This window comes from Silurus meridionalis, chromosome 4, assembly GCF_014805685.1.
Source record: "Silurus meridionalis isolate SWU-2019-XX chromosome 4, ASM1480568v1, whole genome shotgun sequence".
NCBI lineage: Eukaryota > Metazoa > Chordata > Actinopteri > Siluriformes > Siluridae > Silurus > Silurus meridionalis.
Genome location: NC_060887.1, coordinates 22,243,785 through 22,268,999, shown reverse-complemented (window position 1 = coordinate 22,268,999; position 25,215 = coordinate 22,243,785). Strand labels below are relative to the sequence as shown.

Sequence of the window (25,215 nt, the reverse complement as noted above, 5' to 3'; positions counted from 1 at the left end):
AATATAGCAACCTGTTTGGGGGATTCAGCACCTTTTCATTTTGCCCTGTGTATACAATTCAGTGTTATGTTTAAAGAAAATATCCCTATATATGTGTGCTTTCTATGAGTACTTCCTCTACAGTAATGTGGGAAACTCCACATACTCCAGTAAATAAACCCAGAACTGTAAATATCTGATTCTGATCAGTCTCGTTGGTCCGGTTTTTTTTTAACCAATGTAACATAGGAGAAATCAGGTGAAGGAAAGTACAACTGAGAAACAGAAAACACAAAAACAGTCTAGTTTATTATTACTCACACACACACACACACACACACACACACACACACACACACACACACACACACATTTCACTTCACATTGAAATACACAAAAATAGGGCACATGAAATGGAGGGACATTCCACTTTAGTTAATATAACTGTTATAGACTCAGTAAACTTTACAGCTATATAACATTTTTTGGGTTTAAAAGTCTGAGGCCACTAATAAAAATCTTTAAATGTAGCATTGTTTTCAAGTTTAATGCAACAATTTACATCATCTTGAGTGCAAAATACAATCTTAAAAATATTTACATGAATTAATGAAGGTTTTTTTTATGTTTGGTATTTTAGTTTTAACTGTAATCTTGAGCTGGCATAAACTCCACAGGTTTGTACAAACCAGATCAAGTTAAGTACAAAATAAGATCAAATAAACAGAGTATAGTTTAAACAAGATTAGATTAGGCATGAGGGTTATTTGCTTACATTCAAATAGATATAAGAATCTGAATCATTTAACTGTGACAAAAATAGCCCCCCCCAAAAAAAAAAATAAAAAAATAAAAATCAATAATAAAATAAAAATCTTGATTTTTATTTTTATTTGTATTTTTATTTTTTGCATATTTGTCATACGGATCATTGTCCTGCTGCATAACCTAAATGCTCTTAAGTTTGAGGTCAATAACTGATGGCTGGACATTGTCTTCAAGATTTTCTGGTAGAGTGCAGAATTCATGGTTCTATCAATTATGACAATCTATCCAGGTTCTGAAGCCCAACCCATCACAGTGTTTGACTTTGTATGATGTTTTTATGAAATGGTGTGTTAATTTTATGCCAGATATAATGGGATGCACACCTTCCAAAACATCAGTCCACAGAATATTTGCCCAAATGTTTTGGAAATAGATGTTTTTTAAGATGGCAAATGTGAGATGAGCCTTTGTATTCTTTTTGGTCACAGCTGCTGTTGCCTAGGAACTCTCCCAATAATGCCATTTTTGCACAGTCTCTTTCTTATTGTTGATTTCTGAACATTGACCTTAAATGAGGTATGTGAGGCCTGTAGATGTAAGTGAGGCCTTCTTTAGATGTTGTTCTGGGCTCTTTTCCTTTTTTTTTTTTTTTTTTTTACATGGGTCCAGGTAAGTTTCCTTCCTTTAATAAATGAAATCACTTAAAAAAATGCATTTTGTATTTCTTCTGGTTATCTTTGTATAATATAAAACATTGCTTAAGATAAGATAAAATAAGGTAAGATAAGGTAAGCTAAGATAAGATAAAATATACCTTTATTTGTCCCACAGTGGGGAAATTACTTTGTTACAGCAGCAAAGAAAAAGCAAGATTGCTTAATGATCTGAATAATTTAATTGTGACAAATATGCAAAAAAATAAAAAAATAAATCCGGAAGGGTAAAAATACTTTTCCATGGTACTATGTTGCAGAAATCTTTTAACATTACAACAATGAAAAATGCAGTCTCAGACTTTTTGACCCAAATATGTATGTGTGCGCATATATATATATATATATATATATATATATATATATATATATATATATATATATATATATATATATATATATGCGCACACATGCAGCAATCATTTTAGTATCTTTTCAAGGGACAATACTACAGAAATAAAACTTGGATATATTTTACAGAAGTCAATGTGCAGTTTGTATAGCAGTACAGATTTACTGTCCTCTGAAAACTCAACATCAGACCACAGGACATGGTTCCAGAAAATGCTTTTGGACAGGTTGTCCTCAGCAAACTTTCAGGCTTTCTTGTGAGCCAGCTTAAAAAGAGGCTTGCTTCGTGGATGATGGCCATGCAAAACGACTTATTGCAGTGTGTGGCATATGGTCTGAGTGACGATAAGCGTAACTTTCTGCTTCTGCAACCTCTAAAGCAATGCTGGCAGCACTCATGCATCTTTTTTTTAAAGCCTGCTTCTGCATCTGACACACAGCACAAGGACTCAAATTATGTAATGGACCTTTTTGAGGCCTGTTTCAAGTGGAACCCATCTTGGAAAACCTCTGTATGACCCTGTACACGGCACTGTAACTCAGGGTGTTACTGATCTTCTTTATAGTCTAGGCCTCTTTGTGGAGAGCAACAATTCTAATTCCCAAATCCTCAAAGAGTTCTTTGCTATGAGGTGCCATGTCGAACATCCAGTGGTCAGTGTGAGAAAATTGTACTCAAAGCACCACATTTTAGCTGCTTTAATACAAGATACACAAATTTGTATGGTCCTGCCAAGCAGAATACATTTCTATGTATGTTTCATTTCTATAGTAAAGTCCCTTGAGAAGATACTAAAATAGTTGAAATGTGAAGGATATACTCATCTTTAAGACTTTCATCTTTACTGTATGTATAAAACATGTATAAATAATAGTTGTTTTAACCTCTATTAACTTGACAGAGCGTGTATATATATATATATATATATATATATATATATATATATATATATATATATATACTTTTTATAAAACAATATTTCTCATCTCAGATAGAATGAGATTGTTTTAAAATAGAACCATAACAAATCAAAGCAATTAAGACAATATTCCATCTGAGCATAAATTATAGGCTACATGAAAAAAATCTTTTAAGATGGGCCCGCCACATCTATCCAGACTCCTTATTAAATGTTCAGTAAAAACATGTGCAAGTATATAGACATTTCTCCATCTGCTTATGTTTTTTCCCCAGTGCTTGTACTAAGGTTAGATATGTCAGATTGATCACTGTTATGACTGGAGGGCCGTGACTGTATGCCAGTGGACTGGGATAGTGACTGAAGAGAGACAGGCATATTCCTGGGTGGAATAAGGATGAATTTTGTATCTGAGGGATAGGGTTGTCTTTGTACAAAATTGGGATGGTAAGTAGAGTGACCTGTCATTAAATGTATATGTGGGTCAAAACAGGGTGCTTGGATAAAGGGATATATAGGAAGCACATATTCGTATTCTTGCATTTCCGCTGGTGACAGGTTCCCTGATCTGCTGTCTCCTGATTGACTCTGTGGTGAATAGGTGTGTGGAGCTGTTGGAGAGAGAGATGCACTGCGATGGGGATTGGGAGTGGCCAGCGGGGAAAGGCTTAAGTGGTTTGGAGATGGGGTACCTGAAATTATTAGAGAATATGTTAGCCAGTTGTCGAATATGTACTCAAAAATTTAAAGAATCAGTTTAAAAGACTAGAAAGTGTTGTTGTATTGTATCAGATTAACTACTGTTTCACAGCAAGGCAGAAGCATTGTTCCTTCTAAAGTAAGCAGCTACTAGCAGGTAAAAATATGTAATTATGTGGAAATAAAAGTTAAATTTTAATCTCAGGTAAAGTTCCTTTCTGAGCAGCCATCAATAAAACATACTCTTTTACAAATTAATAATTGCTGATTACTATGAAGCCCATTGTTCCTCTTGTTTGACAGACAACTACTGTTTCTGAAAGACTATAAAAGCTTGGGGCTTTAGAAATACATTTAGGTTCAGATCTCAGATGCAGTTCTGGCAAAACATAAACTCAGTTCAAAACTTGCTTAATGACATCATAACATAATAATTTCTAAGCATCAATACATTCAATATAGAATCAAATTTGCAGTTTAAACTATGTATGAATATATACATGTAGCAAATATGATCCCTATTTTCATTCTTATATCACATTTAATTGTGGCACATTTTTAACATTAAGGGTGTAATGTGGCTATCAAATGTATTTGTATTTTTTTATTTTATTAAATGTATTTTTCATATTTGAATAAAAAACCCAAAGTGGGCAGTTTCTAAAATGGTTTTTTGGGTAGGAATACTTTGCCAGTTGTTTATAATCTGTATTTGTATTCCTTTAGAACATATTGTCTGTTCAACTCTAATAGTGTATATTAATTCGGGTTACATCCTGCTACATCTATAGCATGTATTGCATGAGTTTTGCATTGCATAAGTATCTTACCATTGAAGCTGGTTTGTGTTTTCAGATTGTGACCTCGTGAAGGCTTTCCACGTAAAACATCAGAGACCTGACCAGAAAATGCAGAAATGCAGAAATAATCTTTATTGTTCACCTGAATATTTCATAAATAAATAATGCTGTTTTATATACAATAAATTGGATTTTCCTAAACCTCAAAGACAGTAACATGTATATACTGGTATTCACCACTAATGGGCAGCATTAACATTTTAATGACATGCCAGAAAATAATCAGTTTATTTTCTAATTTGTCAACACACATATAAATGTATGTACAATAGTAAAAAGAAATTGAGGAAAAACAAATTAACTCTGTATCATTAAAAAATTAATGTAATTGTAACTAATTGTTAACATTAATTTTACTCATTCTTTATTTTTCCCTGTTGTACCTTCTTGTTCTTGGCCACCATGACAGCAGTATCATTGTGGTAATTCTTTAGACTGCTGTCAGCTCCATTTTTCAGTAAGACTCTGACAGCCTCAACCTCTCCCCGGCCACAAGCAATATGGAGAGCTGTGTTTCCACTGTATGACTGGGAGTTCACATTGCATCCATTCTAAGAGAAATAGCAATAGAGGAAAAAGTAAGTATCGTTTAACAAATCAAAATATTAATTAAATGTGTGAATGTGTATAAAAGGTGTGTGTGTGTGTGTGTGTGTGTGTGTGTGTATGCACACATAAGTTCCAGATATACAAAAGATAGAATAAAGTGACTGTGTAACTTCAGTGGAAGGCCTAGATAGTAGCTGAGTCATAAGCTGTTGAGGAAATATAACTGAAAACACACAACACAAATACAACAGAAAACAAACAGAAATAAAACCACACCTCAAGGAGGAAGTTGATCATCTCCATACAGCTCTTCTCCACAGCATGTATGAGTGGACTACGACCACTCTTAATATCCTGTGGTGGAAAGACAACAGAGCTGACATTACATTTCTTTCTGCAATTACGGTAAAACAGATCATTACATGTACATTGGAGCACTGCTTTTGAGATAAGGATACTGATACAATGCACCTACATAATAGGTCAATGACTATGAGAAAGTTTTTGGTGTGATGGTAGATGATATAGATTTTACTTACTACAGCATTGATGTCAGCTCCACTGTCCAGTAACATTTTTGCCAACTTTTTATTTCCATCCTGAACAGTTAGGTGGAGTGGTGTTAAGCCTAAAGTTAAATACATGGTAAAATGTTAGCCTTTTATTTATATTGTAATCAGTTTTCTAAAAACAAACATGATTTCCAGAATCTATTTAAGCTTCAAATAGCATAGTTGGGCAAAATACCAAAACAAAAAAATAAATATGATTGACAGTATAAGCTCTTTCAGTGATTTCAGGGGCTTTCTGTACCTAAATTAAGATGTCCTCCTTTACTTTTCTTCTCACACAAGATCACTGGCAGGGAACCACCAGCCAAGCCTCCCTCCAAGGCTCAAACTCTCACTCAGCCCCTCCTGCTCTAATCACCTTCACCTGTTCCCCAGTAACTTTCCCCTTTATAAGGTCCTGATTCACCCTCTCTTACTGTTGGATTTACTTGTTGCTACAATAGATTCACCGGACTGCCATGCACCTGGCTACGCTTTGGATGAAGTGCTCAAGATAAGTTTGTGTTTGAATGTTGAGTTTCAATAAAGACATTGTAGTTTATTTCCGGTTTCTGACGCCTGGTCTATATCTGTGACAATCACATCCAAATGATAGATATGCTACAGAGAGATGCAGAGACTGACTAGCTGCATTCGAAAAAACCTAGCATATTTTCTTCAGTAATGTTGGCTGTATTTTATCAGATTATGCACATTTAAGGAGAGAATGGAAAAGCTTCCGCTGTCTTGCAAAACTCACCAGCGAATAAATGAAACTACATACAATATACAATTAGTAATTTCCTGAAATTTAGGCCTGCATGTTAGCTTATAGATTATGCTTTAGCAGCTATACACATTTAGAAACAAATTATTAATAATATTGTGCTTCATAATGTCAGTAAACCTTTTTTTTTTTTTTAAATAAAATCCAAAAGAATGTATGTCCTCTCCAAACTGCTGTAATGAAACCAAGGGGTCCGAACATATTCCAGGAGTAGACTGCCTGTGAGGTCAATAAGTCCATGGTTTATTAAACTGAAAAAGGTATAGAATGGCCTACAAAGAACCCTGACCTCAAAACAAACACCTTTAGGATTAATTGGAAACGAGACCTCACCCCAGACCTTCTCACCTGACATCAGGGCCTGACCTTACAAATGCTTTTATGCATGGCTGGGCAAAGCCATGGTTTAAAATCTTGTCAAAAAGTGACCTTGAATGCAGGGAAAGTGATTTCCAAGTCTTTAATAATACCCAGAGTTTTGAAATAGTATGTGTTAAATATATCCTTAAATATACATATTTTCCGCTCAAATCTTCTCCCTTATTAGGAGAAGGGTAAAGGCTAACATTTCTTCTAATTCCTGTTTATGCTGCATTATATGGCAGTGTAACATGTTTAGAAAAAAGTGCTATTTTGTGGACATTCAGAAGCTAGGTTTTATTATTTCTATTATATCTAAACACTCTTTAATCAAGGGACAAGAAACCTCTAAAAGTGCTTTCTATAGCATTGCATTTGACCTGATTTAGTGAAACTTAGCACTCACCTTCAAAGTTCCTGCTGTTTAGGCAGGCTGAATGGAAGCTTGATAATTGGGAGAGGTGGGAGAGTATTATATGTAGACAAACATCCTGTTGGTGCTCACAGCAAAGATGCAATGCTGTCTGTCCATTACGGTCCAGTGCTCCAGGGTCTGCTCCTCCCTGAAGAAGAGCCTTCACCACTCTAGGCTGATGAGTAATGACTGCTAAGTGTAGAGGAGTCTGAAGACCAGAAAGATAAAAAAAAAAAAAAGAAAATCACTTGTATTTCCATCCTCACTTATATTTCATATACATTTTCACAACAGTAGACAGAAGAAAAATAGATTTAAACTGTAATTGTGAATTATATTCTGGTACTAGTACAACCTCTCACTTTCAATCCAGACAACAATTCAGACACAGCCTTGCTTAACCACACACACACACACACACACACACACACACACACACTACCAGAAACCCTTCTATTGAATTTCCACACACACACTACCAGAAACCCTTCTACTGAATTTTCACTTGGATATTCTTCACTGGTTTTCTAGTATATGCTAGTCGATGTGTTGGCACTGGACTGGCTCACCTCAAGCAAAAAAAGGGAAAAAGGACAGACAGAGAAAAGTACAGTGATAAAATAGAAATTCCTTTGGTGTCACAATGCCCGTGGCTCTCCCTTCCTGTGGAAATGATCCAATATCTGAGAATCAGGTCTGAGTCATCAGATGTCACATAATCCTACACTGGGCTGTGTATGTGTGTTACACAAATGCAGTAAAATAGTAAAAGCATAAGAGATCAATCATATTTGTTCAGTGTTTTATTTGTATCTGGAGTTACTGTGAACATAAATGTAAAGATTATCATTACTTATCATTACTTAAGCAAAAAAGGTGCAGAACAGGCCCAACAAATAAAAAAAAATGCAGCTTTAAATATTATATAGAAACAGAAAGAAAAATGGAGAAGGGATGGCCAGAAACAAATGCCAGAAACAAATGAGTGGAAGAGGAGGGAGAGTGGAACAATTGGATTAAAGAGGGAAAATCCCTTTCCTTTCCCCTGCAGTGTATCTTTAGAATCACATTTCTGGCTGAAATGAAGTTTAAAAAAAGAAAGGGGTGAGTGGATGTGCAAGCTGGGGAAAAATAGTTACATAACATAAATCTTATAAAGGTCTAAAGTAATCCTTTACATTAATTTAGATCTTAAGTCTGTATTGATATATTTGTAGAATGCACACACACACACACACACACACACACACACACACACACACACACATATATATATATATATATATATATATATATATATATATATACATTTTTATTATTATTTATTTAGTATTATAATTTTTTTGCATATGATTGCATTATAATAATAATAAAAAACAGGTGTTCAATAGCAGATAAAGACAGACAGAAAAGATAGATAGATAGATAGAGAGAGAGAGAGAGAGAGAGAGAGAGAGCGAGAGAGAGAGAGCGAGAGCGAGCGAGCGTGTACTAGGGGAAGTCCCTGAATCTACCCTGTGATTCAAAGAAGGTATGTTGAGAAACAGGCAGAATGTGAAAGCCATCATGTGACTTCTCGGAATGAGGATACTTAAGTTTGTGCGCACACACTCACACGCACACACAGCAGCTGCTTTACCAAGCACCCTTGCTCGCACTGCAACACACTTTAGCTCAGGTTCAAAATAAAATAAAAATGCAGCAGAGCTAGAAAAAATTTAAAACTTTTATTTTTTTATTAAAATGGCACTTCCTTTTCATGCAAGGTGTATATATATATATATATATATATATATATATATATATATATATATATATATATATATATAGTATAAAAGGTCATATAGGGGAAGTCTATACACAGTTGTGAAACACAATTTGTTCTTTATCCCAGATTGATGGTTTGGAAAATTGTCTTTTGGTAAATGAAAAAAAGGTCTTTTAAAAAATCTGTTGCATTCACACATTGGTGCATGCAAACATGAATACATGCTCTTAAATGGAATGTACGGTTGTTCGGTTTTGGGGAACTGATGTGAATGAAGACAGGATATCACACAAGACATATTGACAGTTCACAGACTTAACTGAGGCGCAGCTTCTGGTAATTGGCTTGCAGCATGAAACCTCAGCATAAAGTATGGTGATTTCTGAGGTTTGAGTAAACATGCAGTGGCTAGCTCAGATGATGAGAATGATGGAAATGGTTCTTTAATGAAAGAGAAAAAATAAGATAGAGAGTGAGAAAGAGAGAGAGTGCAGAACAAAACAGAATGTGGAAGCTTGGGGACACTCCAGTAAGTATAAGCCGTAAAAGTAATGTGGGAAGTTGGAAAGGCAGTTCCCAGTCACAGGAAGCCTGGTGTACAGTATGCACCATGCTCATGAAGATGTTCATTTAAAAACATTTACTTACCAGGAAATTATGTACTTCCTCTTTTTTTTTCTACTACATAGTGTAATATTTTCTGTAGGTGTTACTATATTCTTTATTGTTAAGTATAGGTGTCTAAGTGTATGTATCCTACCTGTCTTAGGTTATTATATAAGTCCAGGTCTTTGCGTGCTTGACACAAAATGTGGATCAGACAGTGAACTACAGGCTCTTTTTCCTGTGCCACAGCAATGTGTAGAGCCCTGCAATAACACACACACACACACACACACACACACACACACACACACACACACACACACACACACACACACACACAGATGTATCATCCATACAATGAACTTATAATATGTCAAACGTTTTGGAGGCATTTGATCATACATCTAATTTTAAATCAAAGAGTTTCTGTTCTTAACAGTTTCAGGTTTTTCTCAAGTTTTATAACTTGTTTTTATACACTATCATGCTATGAGTTTCAAACTGTATCTTTCTATGTCTCTGGAATGATACCATGAGGGGTACCTATCTTGTATATAAACTATGCATCCTTTACCTGAGAAAGTGTATGTGTAGTTCAAATCAGCTTATAGAATAAAGCTTTAAAGGTACATACAATGCCTGTCAACAGTTTGAAAACATCAAGTCTTTAATTGTTTCTGAGACACATGCGTGCTCCTATTGTTCATATGCAACAAACTAGGTAAAGGGCAAAAACACACAAGAATTAGACAGTGAATGACTGGATAAAAAAAAACAGTCTGTGAACAAATTAGTACAAATTTGATATTTTGGGATAGTTTTGAACAGAATAACTAACAGAACACGGTAAAATATGTTAGCAGACTGCCTAACATCAACAGATGTGGAGGTGGAGGCTTAATGGTTTGGGGTTGTTTTTTAGCAAGAAAGTTTGGAAACTTATTCCAGGTTAAAGAAATACTAAACCAACAATGCTACATCTAGACTGCACCTAATTGGAAACCACTTAGCCATACAACAAAATGGCCCAAAACATATGTAAGCATAAATTACAGGGCAAACAGTTGGCTATAGTGTTATCTATCATGGAATCACCTGCCCAGTCACTGAAGCTAAATCCTATTGAACTATTGAGAGATGAACTCTGGGAAGAGAAGGCCAGAAAGTCCAACTATTGAAGAACACATTTGGCAAGATTTACAATTGACATGGCAAATTATTTTACCTGAATACATAGTAAATGTATTAGGTTTTTTTCCCCCCAAAAAAGTTGTAAAAAATGTGAAAAACACTGTGAAAATGTAAATAAAAACAAAATAAAATTCATAATCCCATATTATATTCACAATAGAACATAGACACATGTCAAAACTATAATATGAGCAGACCTACTTCAATGATGTACGTATCCTGGAGGTAGACTGAGGGGACGTATAAGTCTTTTTTCTTCTTTACTACACTGAGGGGTAGTTTTTGTATTATTATTTGTTTAAATCATGTATTTTCTTTTTTTTAAAACCTCTTTTAATTGTGTAGTAGAAACTTCTTCATATGTCCCTTTGTTCTGGCTTGGAATTATTGGGGTGGGTGGGATGGTCTTGTTATAAAATGTAAAAGTGCAATTTTGCAATAAAAATTCTTAGACAAAAAAAAACAAAAACAAAACTATAATCTGGGGAAATATACCATTGAAAATAAAATTAGGTAACTTTAAATTTGATGGCTGAAATGCATCTTAAGAAATTTTGTAGCGTATCCTCTGCTTTTAACAGTCCATATACATTTGAGAATTTAGGAAGCCCATTGCTGAAGTTTTGTCAGAGGAATGTGTCCCGTTTTTTTTATTTTTGTCTTATAGGAATCTGGCTGCTTAACAGTCAAGGCTCTTTTTTGTTATATTTTTCATTTCACGATGTGCCAAATGTTTTAAATGCATAAAAGGTGTTTGCATATCAAAGATCATTGGCCTATGTTCACACATGGCTTCTTCTTTGCAAGATAAAGATTTAACGTGTATTTGTGGAGGACAAGGCGAACTGTGTTCAGTGAATTCTGTAAGGTGTTTCTGAACACAGGCAATGATTTCCATTACAGAATCATGATTTTATTAGGAGGGCCCAAAAATAGCAAGCATCCAATGTTGAATTTGCTCTTGTCCTTTGTGCAAAGAGATTTCTCTAGATTATCTGAATCTTTTAATGATATCATGTAGAGTAGATTATGAGATATATAGAGTCTTTTTCTATTTTGTAGTGAGGAACATCATTTCGAAATTGTTTCACAATGTGTCAATGCAATTTATCGTAGATTAGTGAACCTCTGCCCATCTTTCACTTCTGAGAGTCTCTGCCTCTCTAAGATGATACTGACATGTTGCCTTTTAACCTAATCAGTTGCAAAATGTTCCTCCAGCTGTTCTTTTAGTAACACTTACTTTTTCAGCCTTTTGTTGCCTGTCCCAAATTTTATGAGACATGTTGCAGACATCAAATTCAAAATTACCTTATTTTTTCATTAAACCTTTATTTGGTATTTAAATGGGAATTAATCACTAATCACTGTACTAATCACTCATAATAAATCAAAACCACACATTCTCTTCAACAAGTTAGATGTTAACCAATTCCTGAATGTGTCTGAGATAACATCATATGAAACTCCAGTCTCCGCAATACAAATCAATTCTATGCATTGCATGCCTACAAACACGTGTTTTAATATCCTTATAAGGACTTTTAGTTGCCATACTTATTAATATGGATAATATACACTATGTGTACCCATAAATCTGACTCAACCTTAATTTTAAGCAAATCAAAAAGATAAAAAAAAAACCTTTTAAAATAAAAGCTAACATTTTTGTGAAAGAACTTCATTAAATTATCATCAGAATATTCCACCTGATAGGAATAGTCAGATGTTTTTTTTCCATTATGGGGATATTTCGTCTTTGTCACACAAACAGAAGTTGTAATATCCACCCAAAACACAGCTGGAAAAATGATGGACATATTATCATATTAGGTGATCCATCACCTGAATGTGTGACTCATGGCTTGTGAAAATCATAAACCTACATGAGTCATTCTGCACATAGTGTCCACATATGCAACCAACTTCAGTAAATGCAGGGAAATCTTTATCTCCCATCATCTCACAGAAAAAAGCTCCACCTCTCTATGTGCAAAACAGTAAGAGGTAGATCTGTGTGAAAATGTTGGAAGGATGTCAACATTTTTTTTTCTGATCTGTGTGCTTTTTTTTTTGAGAGGCTTCCAGTAACAGCTACTTTGGTTTGAGGCCATTTCCTGACATCTGGGACAATGGCACTGTTCTTTCTGTTTTGAATAATAATTTATAAGACCTTTCAGTGACAACCAACTTTCCCCATGTACATGTACTGTCCCTGTGTAATAATGCTTACAGAACACCTTGAAAAAGATAACACTTGTCTTTGTAAATTCAGTCCTTACTATCCTAAAATTTCATGCAGAAATTTGTTTTGGTATTAAATTAAATATTCTGTATAAGAAACAAATTTAAAAGGTCCATGGTGGTTTAGTGACTTATGGTGCCTCACCAGGAAAAATATACAAAGAGCAGGATTTTTTAAACCACACTTCCTTAATGTAAATGTGCAAATAAATGAAGGAAAACAAAATTTTATTTTACCCTCATCTATCAATGCTTTTCAATGACAAAACCCTTTCATTTTATATTTGTGCAAGATTAAAAACTGAATGAGCACACAGACATGGAGATAAGCTCAGCTGAGTCACAACTATTTCTTGAAATGGAAAACGGAAAGCATAGTGGCATGATTGCTTCATGTAGGCCATTCCATACAAAGTACAAAACAAGGACGAATAGCAGTGACATACTATCACAATAAAGGGAATAACACACCACTTCCAGAAATTATACTCACATATTTTTCCTTTTATTTGCCTCTTTTTTTTCCTTCTATTGCACACATACAATACAACTGATTTTCAAGATTATACAAACAACTAGCCAGTCACCAGTCATACTGAAGTTCCAGTTAGTCTCTGTGATGTAGTTACTTCAGAGGCCTTACACATAACCATACCATTTATGTTCCTGAAATATATTTTCCCATCATTTATTAGGCGAAAACAGCCACTATAAAATCCAAATGCCACAGCAGGGATCAAACTGAAAGGGGAAGCTGGACTAAATGACTGTTTTAGTTAGCCATGACTCAGACATACAGACGTAGCCAGTTAAGAAAAATGCTATGTCACACATTCTCTGTTCCCTGGTTCTCAGTTCAAAAAGCAGAAGAGGCCAAAAAAGGTGTTGGCTTTCTTCTGACTTACTATCTTTCCCATAAATTACTTCACCATGCTTGGCAAGTTGCTACAGCACATCATGCATTTCAAGTCACAGTTGTATTTATCATAGAGACACTTTTTGTTTTCTTTTTATAATATTCTTTTCATCAAATATGATACAGATTAATACTTTTGTTCTCACTATGAAGGCATTTTCAAAAGTGATATATGCAATCTGCTAGGGCTACAACAACTAATCGATTGATAATAATTGATAATGTAATTCGTTATAATGAAACAACGAATGCCGTTATCGATTAGTTGGGCTGCTCAAGTTACGGTTTAGCGTGACGGGAAGATACACAGCTTGCAAAATGGCGGAGATTACAGGTCTACACAACACAGCCAGCAATCCACTACATCTCTTTGTCAAGCTTCTCAACCTTAACAGAAGATGAGATACTGCAAGTCATCCAATCTTGCAATCCCACCACCTGTCCTCTGGATCCAATCCCTTCAACTATGCTTCACACAAGATCTTCTGCCCTTCATCTCCACAATCATCAACGAGTCATTAACATCTGGCTATGTACCAACTACCTTCAAACAACCAAGGTTCATTCCCATCTTGAAGAAACCTGCTCTGGATCCATCAGACATCAACAACTAGAGACCGGTATCACTTCTCTCCTTTCTTTCTAAATCTCTGGAACGCACTGTTTTTAACCAACTGTTTGTCTATCTCTCACAGAACAACCTCCATTATCCAAACCAGTCTGGCTTCAAAGTGGCACATTCCACAAAGATGGCCCTTTTGGCTGTTTCTGAGAAACTGCATGCTGCTCGATCAGCCAAGCTGTCATCTGTACTTATCTTCCTGGACCTTTTAGCAACATTTGACATGGTCAACCACAAGACTCTTTTGTCAACCCCTTAAGTATCCATGAAACAGCATGGGAATGGTTTGCTTCCTACCTGGAAGGTCGCTCATACCAGGTAACATGGAGGGGATCCACATCTGCCCGGTGCAGACTCACCACTGGTGTCCCACCAGGCTTGGTACTTGGTCCCCTCCTTTTCTCCCTCTATACCCACTCCATTGGTGAAGTCATATCCTCACATGGGTTTTCTTACCACTGCTATGCAGATGACACTCAACTATCTTTTCTTTCCCTCCATCAGATTCCACAGCTTCCACTCGGACCTCGGCATGCTTGACAGACATATCTTCGTGGATGAGTGCTCACCAGCTTAAATGTCGCAAATGTAAATGTAAATGTAAACCGGTAGCAGGAAAAAGTGTGCGTCCCACGTAGGGCTGTAACGATTCCTCAAGAAATGCAAGTCATTCGCTTACCAAAATTCATCAAGGCAAATTAATTTGTCTTAATTGTTTGTTTAGTCCATTTAACTAAACACTGTGTTTCCCACAGACCATATAACTGATGCAAAAGCCGCTAAACTCTGGAGCGCTATATTTCAAATGCTTGTTTTCAATGTCTGTATATTAAATTTATGCAAACATTTAATTATTATACAAAATGTAATTAAATATATATTTTATATGCTTATATCTTCGCAAATAAACAAAATGTCTGTGTATTTTTCTTTTACAAAAATTGTCAAAACAATGTTGTATTATATTTTATATAATCTGCATAATCTGCCATCTGCAATTATCATTCATAACAATATAAATGTTGATTGACACAAATTGCTTCACCTTGCATTCTCAAATGCATTTTTGTTTTTTTTTACAGAAAGAAACAAACCAGCAGGAGTGAATTTGTTCAAGGAGAAATCCCCCATGTGCTCTTCAACTAGCAGCCACTATAAGCTTTATAAAATGTCAAAACTAAAGATAGTTAATAGTTTTTTATTTTTAAAACCCTGAATTAGGGTTTATAAGTTATAATAAGCAAAACATTAATTTACAAAAAAAACCCATAACTGATTAATCGACTAACCGAAAACAAACAAACAAAAAGTCTGATTATTTGATTATCAAATAATCTTTAGTTGCAGCCTTGCAATCTGCAAAAGAGCATTTTAATAAACTTTTTATTGTGCTCTGGCAAATTATACATTCTTGTCTCAGAGTTTTGTAGGCGTCCTTGAGTGGGCTGAGAAATTATGCCAGTAGTGTTATGTAAAATTAGCATGGCAGAGACATATTATGAGTAATATAATATCTTTAGTAATAGTTGCTATACACAGGGTCACGGAAGAGTAGCCCGCCTCCGGTGTTAGTATGACAATATGATCAAGCAAGTGGATTGTTTTTATTTACTTACTCACCACTTACCAAGTTACAGATGCTAGATGCCATGTCGCCAGACAGACAGACAGTCTGCATAGAGCAACGGCTGCAGCCAGACAGAGAGCAAGGAGAACTTTTAATAAGTTATTTTCTCCATGTTTTGGCCCTACCTGATACTGTCAAATACCCAAATGGTAACATACAACCTCTGACAATAAGAGTATGTAGCCATCCCTCCAATGCTATTGCCATATAATGGTGTCCAGTGATGATATTACAGTCAAATGACAACATAATGCATGTAAAGTGTATAATGTTTCTGCAAATTCTTCGTCATTCAATGTTACAAAACTTAATGAGCATCTGGTTTACTTTAGAAAAATAAATCTTCTGGTTGCATATGCATTAACTGATCTACCATTTAATGACTATCTTGAGCCAACCACAATGTCTTTCTTCTCTTTTAATGGTCTAAATTTATGGAAATTGCTTGGTCCAAGATAAGGTGAGTACAGTGTCTTTTGAAGACACTGAAACTGCAGGTGCAATGATCATTGGTCAGTAATTGAAAAATAGATTGAAATGTATTGCAGGTGTTAGATAATATATATCATATACAACTGAGTTGAGGATTAATGATCTTGCTCAAGGGCCCCACTAGTGGCAGCTTGGCAGAGCTGAGATTTTAACTCAGAACATTCCCAATTTATGCGTTATCTACAGAGTAACAAAAAAGGATTATTATTACAATCCCACTGTGCATAGTTTGTAACACTTTAATCTAAATAGATAAGTGCATTTTGTTGGACTTTTTAAAACCTTTGGGATGAATTGGAAAGCTGACTACACTGCAGGCCGTCTCACCCTACATCAGTACCTGACCCTTGTGGCTGCATCAAATCTCCTTAGCCACACTCCAGAATCTAATGGAGGTTATTATAACAGCAATTGGGGACTTAACGTGGAATGGGATGTTCAAAAAGCACACACGAATCATGGTCAGGTATCTAAAACCTTATTTTCATATAGTGTATGTATTTTAGATTAGATTAGTATCTAAATTATAGTTGTCATAGCAGCATATTCCATGTGCATACACCTAAAATAGTGTTTAAAATTGGACACATTTGGAATTTATACACCCATTGTACCCTAATATAAGGTTCTATGGAATTATGATAACAGCTGCAATAACATTTGTTGTTTTGAATTTGCATTAAGTACATTAGAAGTAGCTTGACTATACTCAGAGAACTGTTTTGTCTTTACTCTTCATTGCTGATCCACTCATTCTCACAATCTAATGTTCTCTCTGACTCTGCTACTCTACAGATGAAACTTTAGGTTCCTGGAAGTGAGTGAGAGTTAGTTAGACCGCAGCCCAGATAAAGCCCATTGCTGCGTATGTGTGGCATCCTGTGCAGGCCAAAGACACACAAACCTCACATCCCCTGTGGCATGGCCTGCTCTGGCAGTAAACAAAGACAGAAGGGAAGCTGTATATGGCACAAAAGCTCTTCACCAAGCACTGTGTGGAACTGTTTACCAGAAATCAGGTAGAGAGCTGAGTTTTAGCAACATTACAGTAGACCGAGAAGAACACAATGTTATCATAAGGAGTCTTTGATTTTTTTTTTGTGTGGCATGCAGCCATAATGGATAGCTATAATAGATAGCCAACAAGCAAAATAAATACAAATTGCAAACATAGATTAAATTTTCTTTGCAGAGCTCTATGACACTTTTTTGGTATCAGATTACACTTAAAAATATGAACACAGATAATACAAATGTCACTCCCTGTATGCAAAGAAATGAAACTATTCTTGCCTGAGACGAGTTAGCATGCAGAAAAAAAACACAAAACAGGAAGCAAACAAAAAAGTGCAATTAAAACCCACCCTTAAAGTAAGGTGTGTCTGGCTACTATCTGAATAAAAAGTTCCCTTTTAATAAGATAGAACTCTCCTGAACCATTCACATCAAACATACAATTGCATTTTAATGAATGTACATCCAATAAATGTTGCAACCTGCTGCATGTAAATGAAGTTGTTTTATTTGACTTACTTGAATGCTTTGCTGTTTGTGCTTAATGCAGCCATAGTGCACAAAAATGTACAACTAAAAGGTACCATGTCTTACATTAAAGCAATAGCACTGAATGACAGTATACTCACTACACTGTGGTTCTAAATATTTCTCCTTTGGAACTTGGCTTTTCCCTTATTTTAACACTCATAAATGTTGGGTGTTGTGTATTATAATTATAGCACAGCAGAGTTGCTCAATGGTTTGTGTGCATGTAATCATGTAACCATGTCACTCACACCTTTCCACATCAGTATAGCCACAGTAAACGATTGATGTATTATGTTCAGTATTTGGATTTTTATCACTGGATTTCAATTATGTAGAATTCTATGGACTATGGTCTAAAACACCAACAAGCCCATTATTGATTGCTATAAGTGCTGGATAAACAACTTCACACTAACTGCATTAGTTTTACCAATGTTGTTTTTTCATTCTTGGCCTTGATTATAATATAATTTGTGACACTAAATTTAACTTTTTGTTGGAACCATACTTGAAAAATAAAATCTGACATCCTGTTCTGCTTCCTGTTAGTACAGAGCCAAGGGCTGAGTATACCTTATTTCATTACTGACGTCTAACACACCTAAGAGCTGATGTGTTGATGCATGTGTGTGGTGAGAAGGTAGAAAGAAAGGAAAAGTGCTTTATACTTGTCACATGTATTTTACAGTACAGTGAAATTCCTTTTTCACATGTCCCAGCAATGTTAGGAGCTGGGGTCAGACATGATACAGCACCCTTGGAGCATTAAGGGTTAAGGGCCTTGCACAGGGGCCCCAAGAGTAGCAGCTTGCCAATACCGGGGCTTAAACCCTGACCTTCCGTTCAGTAACCCAGAGCCTTAACCACTGAACTACCACCGCCCCAACTGATACAACTGTAAATAAGCAACATTTGGCTTAAATATCCTGTTTCAAGATACAGTGACAGTGAGCAGAAACAGAATGTTTGATCTTTGGTTAATTATTCGTTGACACCACCTAAACATTATCCTAAACACTATTTCCTTTCAGACAATTACGAACCCAAAACCTTGTGCCAACAACACATGTGGGGTCCATGCAGGGACCGTTCTATAAAACACTTCTCACATCACGCATACCATCTCAAAATACAGCTGAAAATAATCATGATTTATATATTTATTTTTTAAGAATATAAGGACCAGAAAGAGTTAATGAGCTAGAAAGTAGAATTAGAAAAGGAGACAGACAGAGAGAGAGAGAGAGAGAGAGAGAGAGAGAGAGAGAGAGAGAGAGAGAGAAAACAGTGAAAGCGGAAGCGGGGAGCGGATGTTTGGGTTTTTGAGCCCATTCATTTAAAAAGAATAAAAAAAGAGAAGAGAGGGCAGAGAGAGAGAAAAAAAGAGAGATAGAGAGAGAGAGAGAGAAAGACACCTGAGTAAACCGCAGACTCGCGCACACACTGGCTTTCCCGAAAATGAGGGTCTAAAAGGCGCTGAGAAAAAAACAAGGTGAGAGGATGAAACACCCATTGACGTAAGAGCTTTAAAACTGCAGAGAGAAAGGGGAGTGTGTTTGTGTGTGTGTGTGTGTGTGTGTGTGTGTGTGTGTGTGTGTGTGTGTGTGTTTGTGTGCTTTATGTTGTTTTGTGTGCTGAAGCTACTGATGTAACAAGACAAGCCAGGAAATTGTGTTATACCAGAAACCACAGTTTACCAGCTTAATTCATTAGCATATGAGATAAGGTAAGCTTTACAGTGAAAAGAGCAAAAACAAACAACAATAAAGGCTGTGTAATGAAAAACCTCCAACGACTGTGTGGAGGCCAAATTGAAATCTAAGCACACAACAGATTTCTATGGTCAAAATCAGCCTTTCTCAGCCATCTCTCTTTTTGAGATTGTACACTCTTTCAATATGATTTGCTTACTTGATATGAAAAGTTTTTCTTTAGTTGACTACACTTTGGTGTCAATTAAGCAGGTGTCATTTTTGAAAAGCCAAGTTTCACTCACATGAGTTGAGAGTGACATTTAAATTTTCATAGCTGGCACTATGTGGGTGGTTGTTTAGATCTTACAGTAAGGGTGTGTTTGTCCATGCATGACCGAGCATTTGATGTATTCATCTGTGGCCTGGCTTTTCTCAGCTGTCTGTACACATTTGCAACATTTGGCATATGCTATTGTACTTACAGAAGTGCTTTGTAGGCTCCCTCAAAACATTTTTACTCTAGTAACACATTGTCACCCTTTCATTCAAACCTGACTGTGCAACTCTGCTTCTCACAAAATAATGTGAAATACCGGGCATTGTTTGCCTCCAGTACTACGCCACCACAGAGTCTAATGAAAAAATGCCTCTGGACTTTTAACCTTATCCACTCATTTCCCCCCACTGAATCAATGCCAAAGAGAGTCAGTGTGATGAATCACAGGAGAAAGGAGTTGCAGTGTATCCTCCCCAAAGGAAAGAAACTGCATGAAGAATGTGGTGGGCAGAGATAGACTAATACCATTTCAAAACCACAACAAAATAGCGAACTTACTTCTAGGAAAGATCATTCCTGGCAGACAGTCTTAAAGCAGACAGACAGATCTACAAAATTAACAACATTAAACCGATCTCTCTGGTCACAAAGTGTTGAATAGTTTTTTTTTTTTTTATAACAACATGGATCTTGTGAATAAACTAACAACACCAATTAGCAAACCAGGGTAGCTTATATCAGGTCAACCAGCAGCCTACAAACATGGCCACACTAGACTCAACTTCTCATAGCTCACACTTATTTCACATTTCCTTCAGATTTTAGCTATAACCACCGGTTTCCCTCACACACACACACACTTACTTCCATTATTCCCTGCATTTCTGATGATTTTAATCCTGTTTATTCTCTTATTCTCTGCCACGGTTTTAGTGTTGTTGACTTGATTACTGTTCTTCTGTTGCCTTGCCTAGTTCACACTGTTTGTAGATCAACTTTACTTTGCCTGTTTACTACCCTGTAGTAGCTTGGTTGGCTGAACTTAAGCTGCTTAACCTCTATTGCATGACTGGTTGAAGAGACTTTTAGTTAATATGCATCAAAGGACAGTTGGGTGCTAATGTATATAACAACTTGTTGGTGGTGTAGAGAAAAAAATAAACGCTATATAGAAGTCATGGTTGGTCTTGGACTTGGCTGGTTGGACATTTTCTTTCTTCTCTTTGTAAACCAAAACAACTTTAACCAGTCATAGGTATCTGTAAGCTCATGCATGTGGAAGTAGGCAGTTATTGCTTTCCTCTGAATTTGTTACACTGCTCTGTAAAAGGAACAGCAGAATTAAAAGATGTTTCAGTTTGCTTCACCTTCTTGGAGGAATCATGGTAGCTGTCATGTGATAGAGAAAAGCTAGCTGGTGTGTGGGAAATGCCAGTTAACCAAATTGGGGGAATGTTTAATTTCTTATAAAGCTACCTGTGGTGGCTTAAAGGGGCGGCAAGGCGAAGGAAGGTAAATACTTTAATATTTATTTATTTATTTATTTATTTATTTATTTATTTATTTATTTTTAAAGCACCTGTCACCCATGGACATTTTGTTAATGTAATATTATATTAAAAATTATCCCTGAAGCACAAAAGGTGGTACACATGAAAATTATGAAATGTATTGTCCTGAAAAAGAAATCACTTACGTATCTCCATCTTCATCCTGGTGTGTTGCCAAATCTACCTCGTACCGCAGGCGACCATCTTCGAATTGGTTAAGGGTGGGAAATGTAAGCAGGGGATGGTGACCGTATGTGCAGTCTATAATGATGAATAAGCAAAAGACAAATAAAAATCCACAACCATGCCATAGAGAATGCAGATAGGTTAACTATGCCATCATATAACTCAACTCGCTCCTTAAATAGATCAAATACTGCAGTTAACCAGAATCTATCATGAAAGTTGATGGTTGCAGTTTGAAACTGGTACATTGGTAAGTTTTAGCTTCAAGATAACTTTTTTCTGTCATTTGTGTGGTTAGATATCTGAGCTACAGAAGCACTGGAGGCTGATCTAAAACGCTGACATGGCTGTTTCCCCCAGAAACAGTTGGGATTTCACTCACAATCAGCTGCTGACCTACTGACATGTTCTGCAAGGGGCTACTAAGCAAACTGAAAACTTCCTGTTGATTACACAAGTTTCACAATGACAACATATACTTGTTGGACTGACCATGACTGCGCAATCTTTTTTGCGAAACTCTTTCTCTCTCTCTCACACACACACGCGCGCGCGCACACACTTACGCATTGGCACCCATACAAGCACACGCACACATACCCGCAGAAGCAGAGGAGGACGTGCGCTATATTGGAGTTCAGGGGTGGTGTATCTTCACTTTGAGCTATCCACTTTTTGCCACGAGTGAATAACACACGGGTTACGAAAAAGCAATGATAAAATGATAAAACAAACAAACAAAAAAACATTACATACACTTATGTATGTTACAATGTTACAGCCTACATCATAATGGCTACTATATGCATAGTTTTTGAAAACCTTTCCCTATACGTGAATAAATATCAGCTCTGTAATAGTGTCTGGTTTTGGGAAAAAACAGCAGTTTATAAAATTCTCACCATTCTTTTAAGACATGCATTTAATAAACAAAGACAATAATATATATCACTCACATGGTGGAGCGCTTGGAGATGTCTGAAAGTCGCTATGTACTGCTCCGGGAACCGGGTTAGGAACCAACTGCTGCGATTCTGCGTTCAATTCCCTGCAAACACTGATGCACTTGGACTCTATCGCAGGACTAGGACTTAAATCTGTCTTTAAAATCTTGACCGGTGGCTCTACCGCCGTGCTTTCTGTCTGCTCCGGAGGTTTGTGTTCCGGACGGACAGGACGTTTTCTTATCGGAAGTTTTGAGGTAGAGCTCTCCGGTGACTTGGCAACACTGGCAGCCAGCCCCTCACACTTCACCTTAGATGGCACGATAGCCGGGCTGTCCTTGCATGCTTTGCTGTCCGGTTTAATCGCAGGCGAAAGGGAAGGAGATCCTCTGGAAGTGCACTCCACTTCCTCGCTCTTTGGCGTCCGATCCTCTACTTGTGTTCTGGTTGGTCCTGTAGTTCGGTCTGTGATGTCTCTTGTTGTGGTCCTCAGGTCGAGCGGCGTAGATGCTTCAGTGTTTACACCGCTCATGGTCATTGTTAGGAATCGTAAATAAGCTGCCTTAGAAAACCTTAAACAAAAAAATCAGCCCGGTGACATCTTAAATGGTGTTACAGGTGGATAATGCACAAGTCAGGATTTAAAGAAGCCGATCAACTCGCGCTGTAGATCCTGAATGGTAATAATGACTATAAACAAGCCTACTGTAGTTTCTTAAAGCCACAAAACCTCGACATTACAATAGCGAGGTAACTACTGCTACTTAAACCGTTGCTTCATTCTCAGTAAATATCCTACACGCAGTTGATGAATCACTATAGAATGGCGTGTGCGCAGCGCGTAACCTGCCGTCCTCAAGGGTTAAACACTGCACTGTCGCGAACTGGATTAGTCTGATGATCTGAAGCGCGCTCTCTCTCTCTCTCTCTCTCACACACACACACACCGACACACACACACACACACACACACACACACACACAAACGCGCTCTCTCTCTCTCTCTCTCAATCACACACGCGCACACACTCTCTCGCTCTCTCTCTCTCTCTCTCTCTCTCAATCAATCACACAAACACACACGGGCTTTACCCTTTCACACGATTCTTCACCTGCCAAACGAAACCACCGCATTTTATTACTTGTATGATCCACCAGGACACATATCCGTTCTACTATGTCCAGGCACAGAACGACACTATAGTCATTTGCATGGCATACAAGTTGTCTGTTGTGGAGAAGTCTGTGTACTGAGCATATCTGAAACGCTGAGTTCGTGTTATGGGTTATACCGGTAGTAGCGTTGTTTATGTCTGTAAAATCTATTCCTATACATTTTGAAAAACAGCGCATGACTGCATGGACGCATTTAGCGGTAATCTTATTGCATGGATTCACCATTTGCGCCCTCGCCGCAGAAGGAAGTGGGCAGCCCATGGGGATCTCCCTCCTCCGCCTCTTATCGGGAAGCCTGCTCTTCTCAACTTCTTCCTGTACAGCCCTCAGCGGGTTAGAACGCGGTCTCTTATTTCTGTAATAATGACAGTTCGGTTCTTGCAGAATGTCATTTTCTCAGTAATACTTAAGGTGCATTTATTCATTTGGTAAACTGAACACAATTGCCAGTGTTTCTGTCTGTCTAATAACAATGCTTTCATCATATTCACTTTTTTTTTTTTTTTTTTATAATAGTTACCAGAACTCACTATGACAATATTTTTTTCAGACCAATGAACCACCTCTCTGTTTTTTTTTCTCCCTCATTCCAATCTATCTTAAAGTCTTCACTATAGCATTAACTTTCTACCTGGGCCAATTTGGGACTTTCCTGAACATTACAGGCGAGTAGACTGTCAAACGGAAAGGCTTCACAAACCTTAAAGTCCCTAAAACTCCATAAAGTAGCTTTGGTGTAAATTGGCAGTTTGTGAACTGTAATATTATCTCTGTACCATGATAGCATACCGCCGAGAAACCTACACTCATGGGAATCCAGGCTGCAAACAGAAGTGAAAATCTTTTCGGACCTTAGCAATTATTATTTGCATAACTGCACAAAGAGAAGTAGGTAGTTTCCTAAAGGACAGTAGAAGAATTAAAGCAGGCACTGGCCAGCAACAGCCAAAAGCAATACCCCTTAATAGACATTGTCCAGATGTTCAAGCTTTACTCATAGTTAAGTCACACTTAAATTCTCAATGTTTATTTTAATGATGTCCATGTATTAAACAGTTCTGTTTACCAAAGCTGTAGCTTGGGCATAATATAAGCACATGTCTCAAACTATGAATATATATCAATTAAAGGTGGATTGTGACAATAAAGAGAGCCCTCTGCTGACTAGAGACATTAAGACAAACATCATTTTAGATATTTGACAGTGTACTGGATATTCAAGCATGCTGCATTTCTTTTTATTGTTGGTAATGTCGAATGATATATTAGGATGTTCTCTTTGTAATCAGCTTTTAAAGCCAACTTGGAAACTGTCCAGGATCAAACATTTGCTCTCTGCTATTGCTGCTAGTGCACAATGCATTTTAGGATTAGCTGCTAAATTTTAAACTGGTGGCAGATTGGCTAGTTTTAAAACTATATATA

At 36.7% G+C, this 25,215-nt stretch overlaps 1 protein-coding gene across 1 annotated transcript; it reads right to left on the bottom strand.

Moving 5' to 3' along the window:
• Positions 1 to 1,623: 1,623 nt before the first annotated feature.
• On the bottom strand, positions 1,624 to 23,533 carry bcl3 (BCL3 transcription coactivator). The gene is made up of 9 exons (XM_046847870.1): positions 22,627 to 23,533; positions 21,631 to 21,745; positions 9,481 to 9,589; positions 6,944 to 7,160; positions 5,379 to 5,467; positions 5,116 to 5,193; positions 4,674 to 4,841; positions 4,261 to 4,327; positions 1,624 to 3,423 (listed from the first exon to the last, which is right to left on the bottom strand). Exons 1-9 carry the CDS (start codon positions 23,150 to 23,152, stop codon positions 2,990 to 2,992), a joined length of 1,803 nt encoding a protein of 600 aa, XP_046703826.1. The 5' UTR covers positions 23,153 to 23,533; the 3' UTR covers positions 1,624 to 2,989.
• Between the last annotated feature and the right edge of the window lie 1,682 nt (positions 23,534 to 25,215).

Excerpts from the sequence above, each read along its gene's own strand:
- bcl3 (XM_046847870.1), bottom strand. The coding sequence starts at position 23,152 with ATGACCATGAGCGGTGTAAACACTGAAGCATCTACGCCGCTCGACCTG. Across the intron at positions 5,194-5,378 it reads GAGCTGACATCAATGCTGTA|GATATTAAGAGTGGTCGTAG; the intron begins GTAAGTAAAATC and ends TTTCCACCACAG. Across the intron at positions 3,424-4,260 it reads AACACAAACCAGCTTCAATG|GTACCCCATCTCCAAACCAC; the intron begins GTAAGATACTTA and ends TAATAATTTCAG.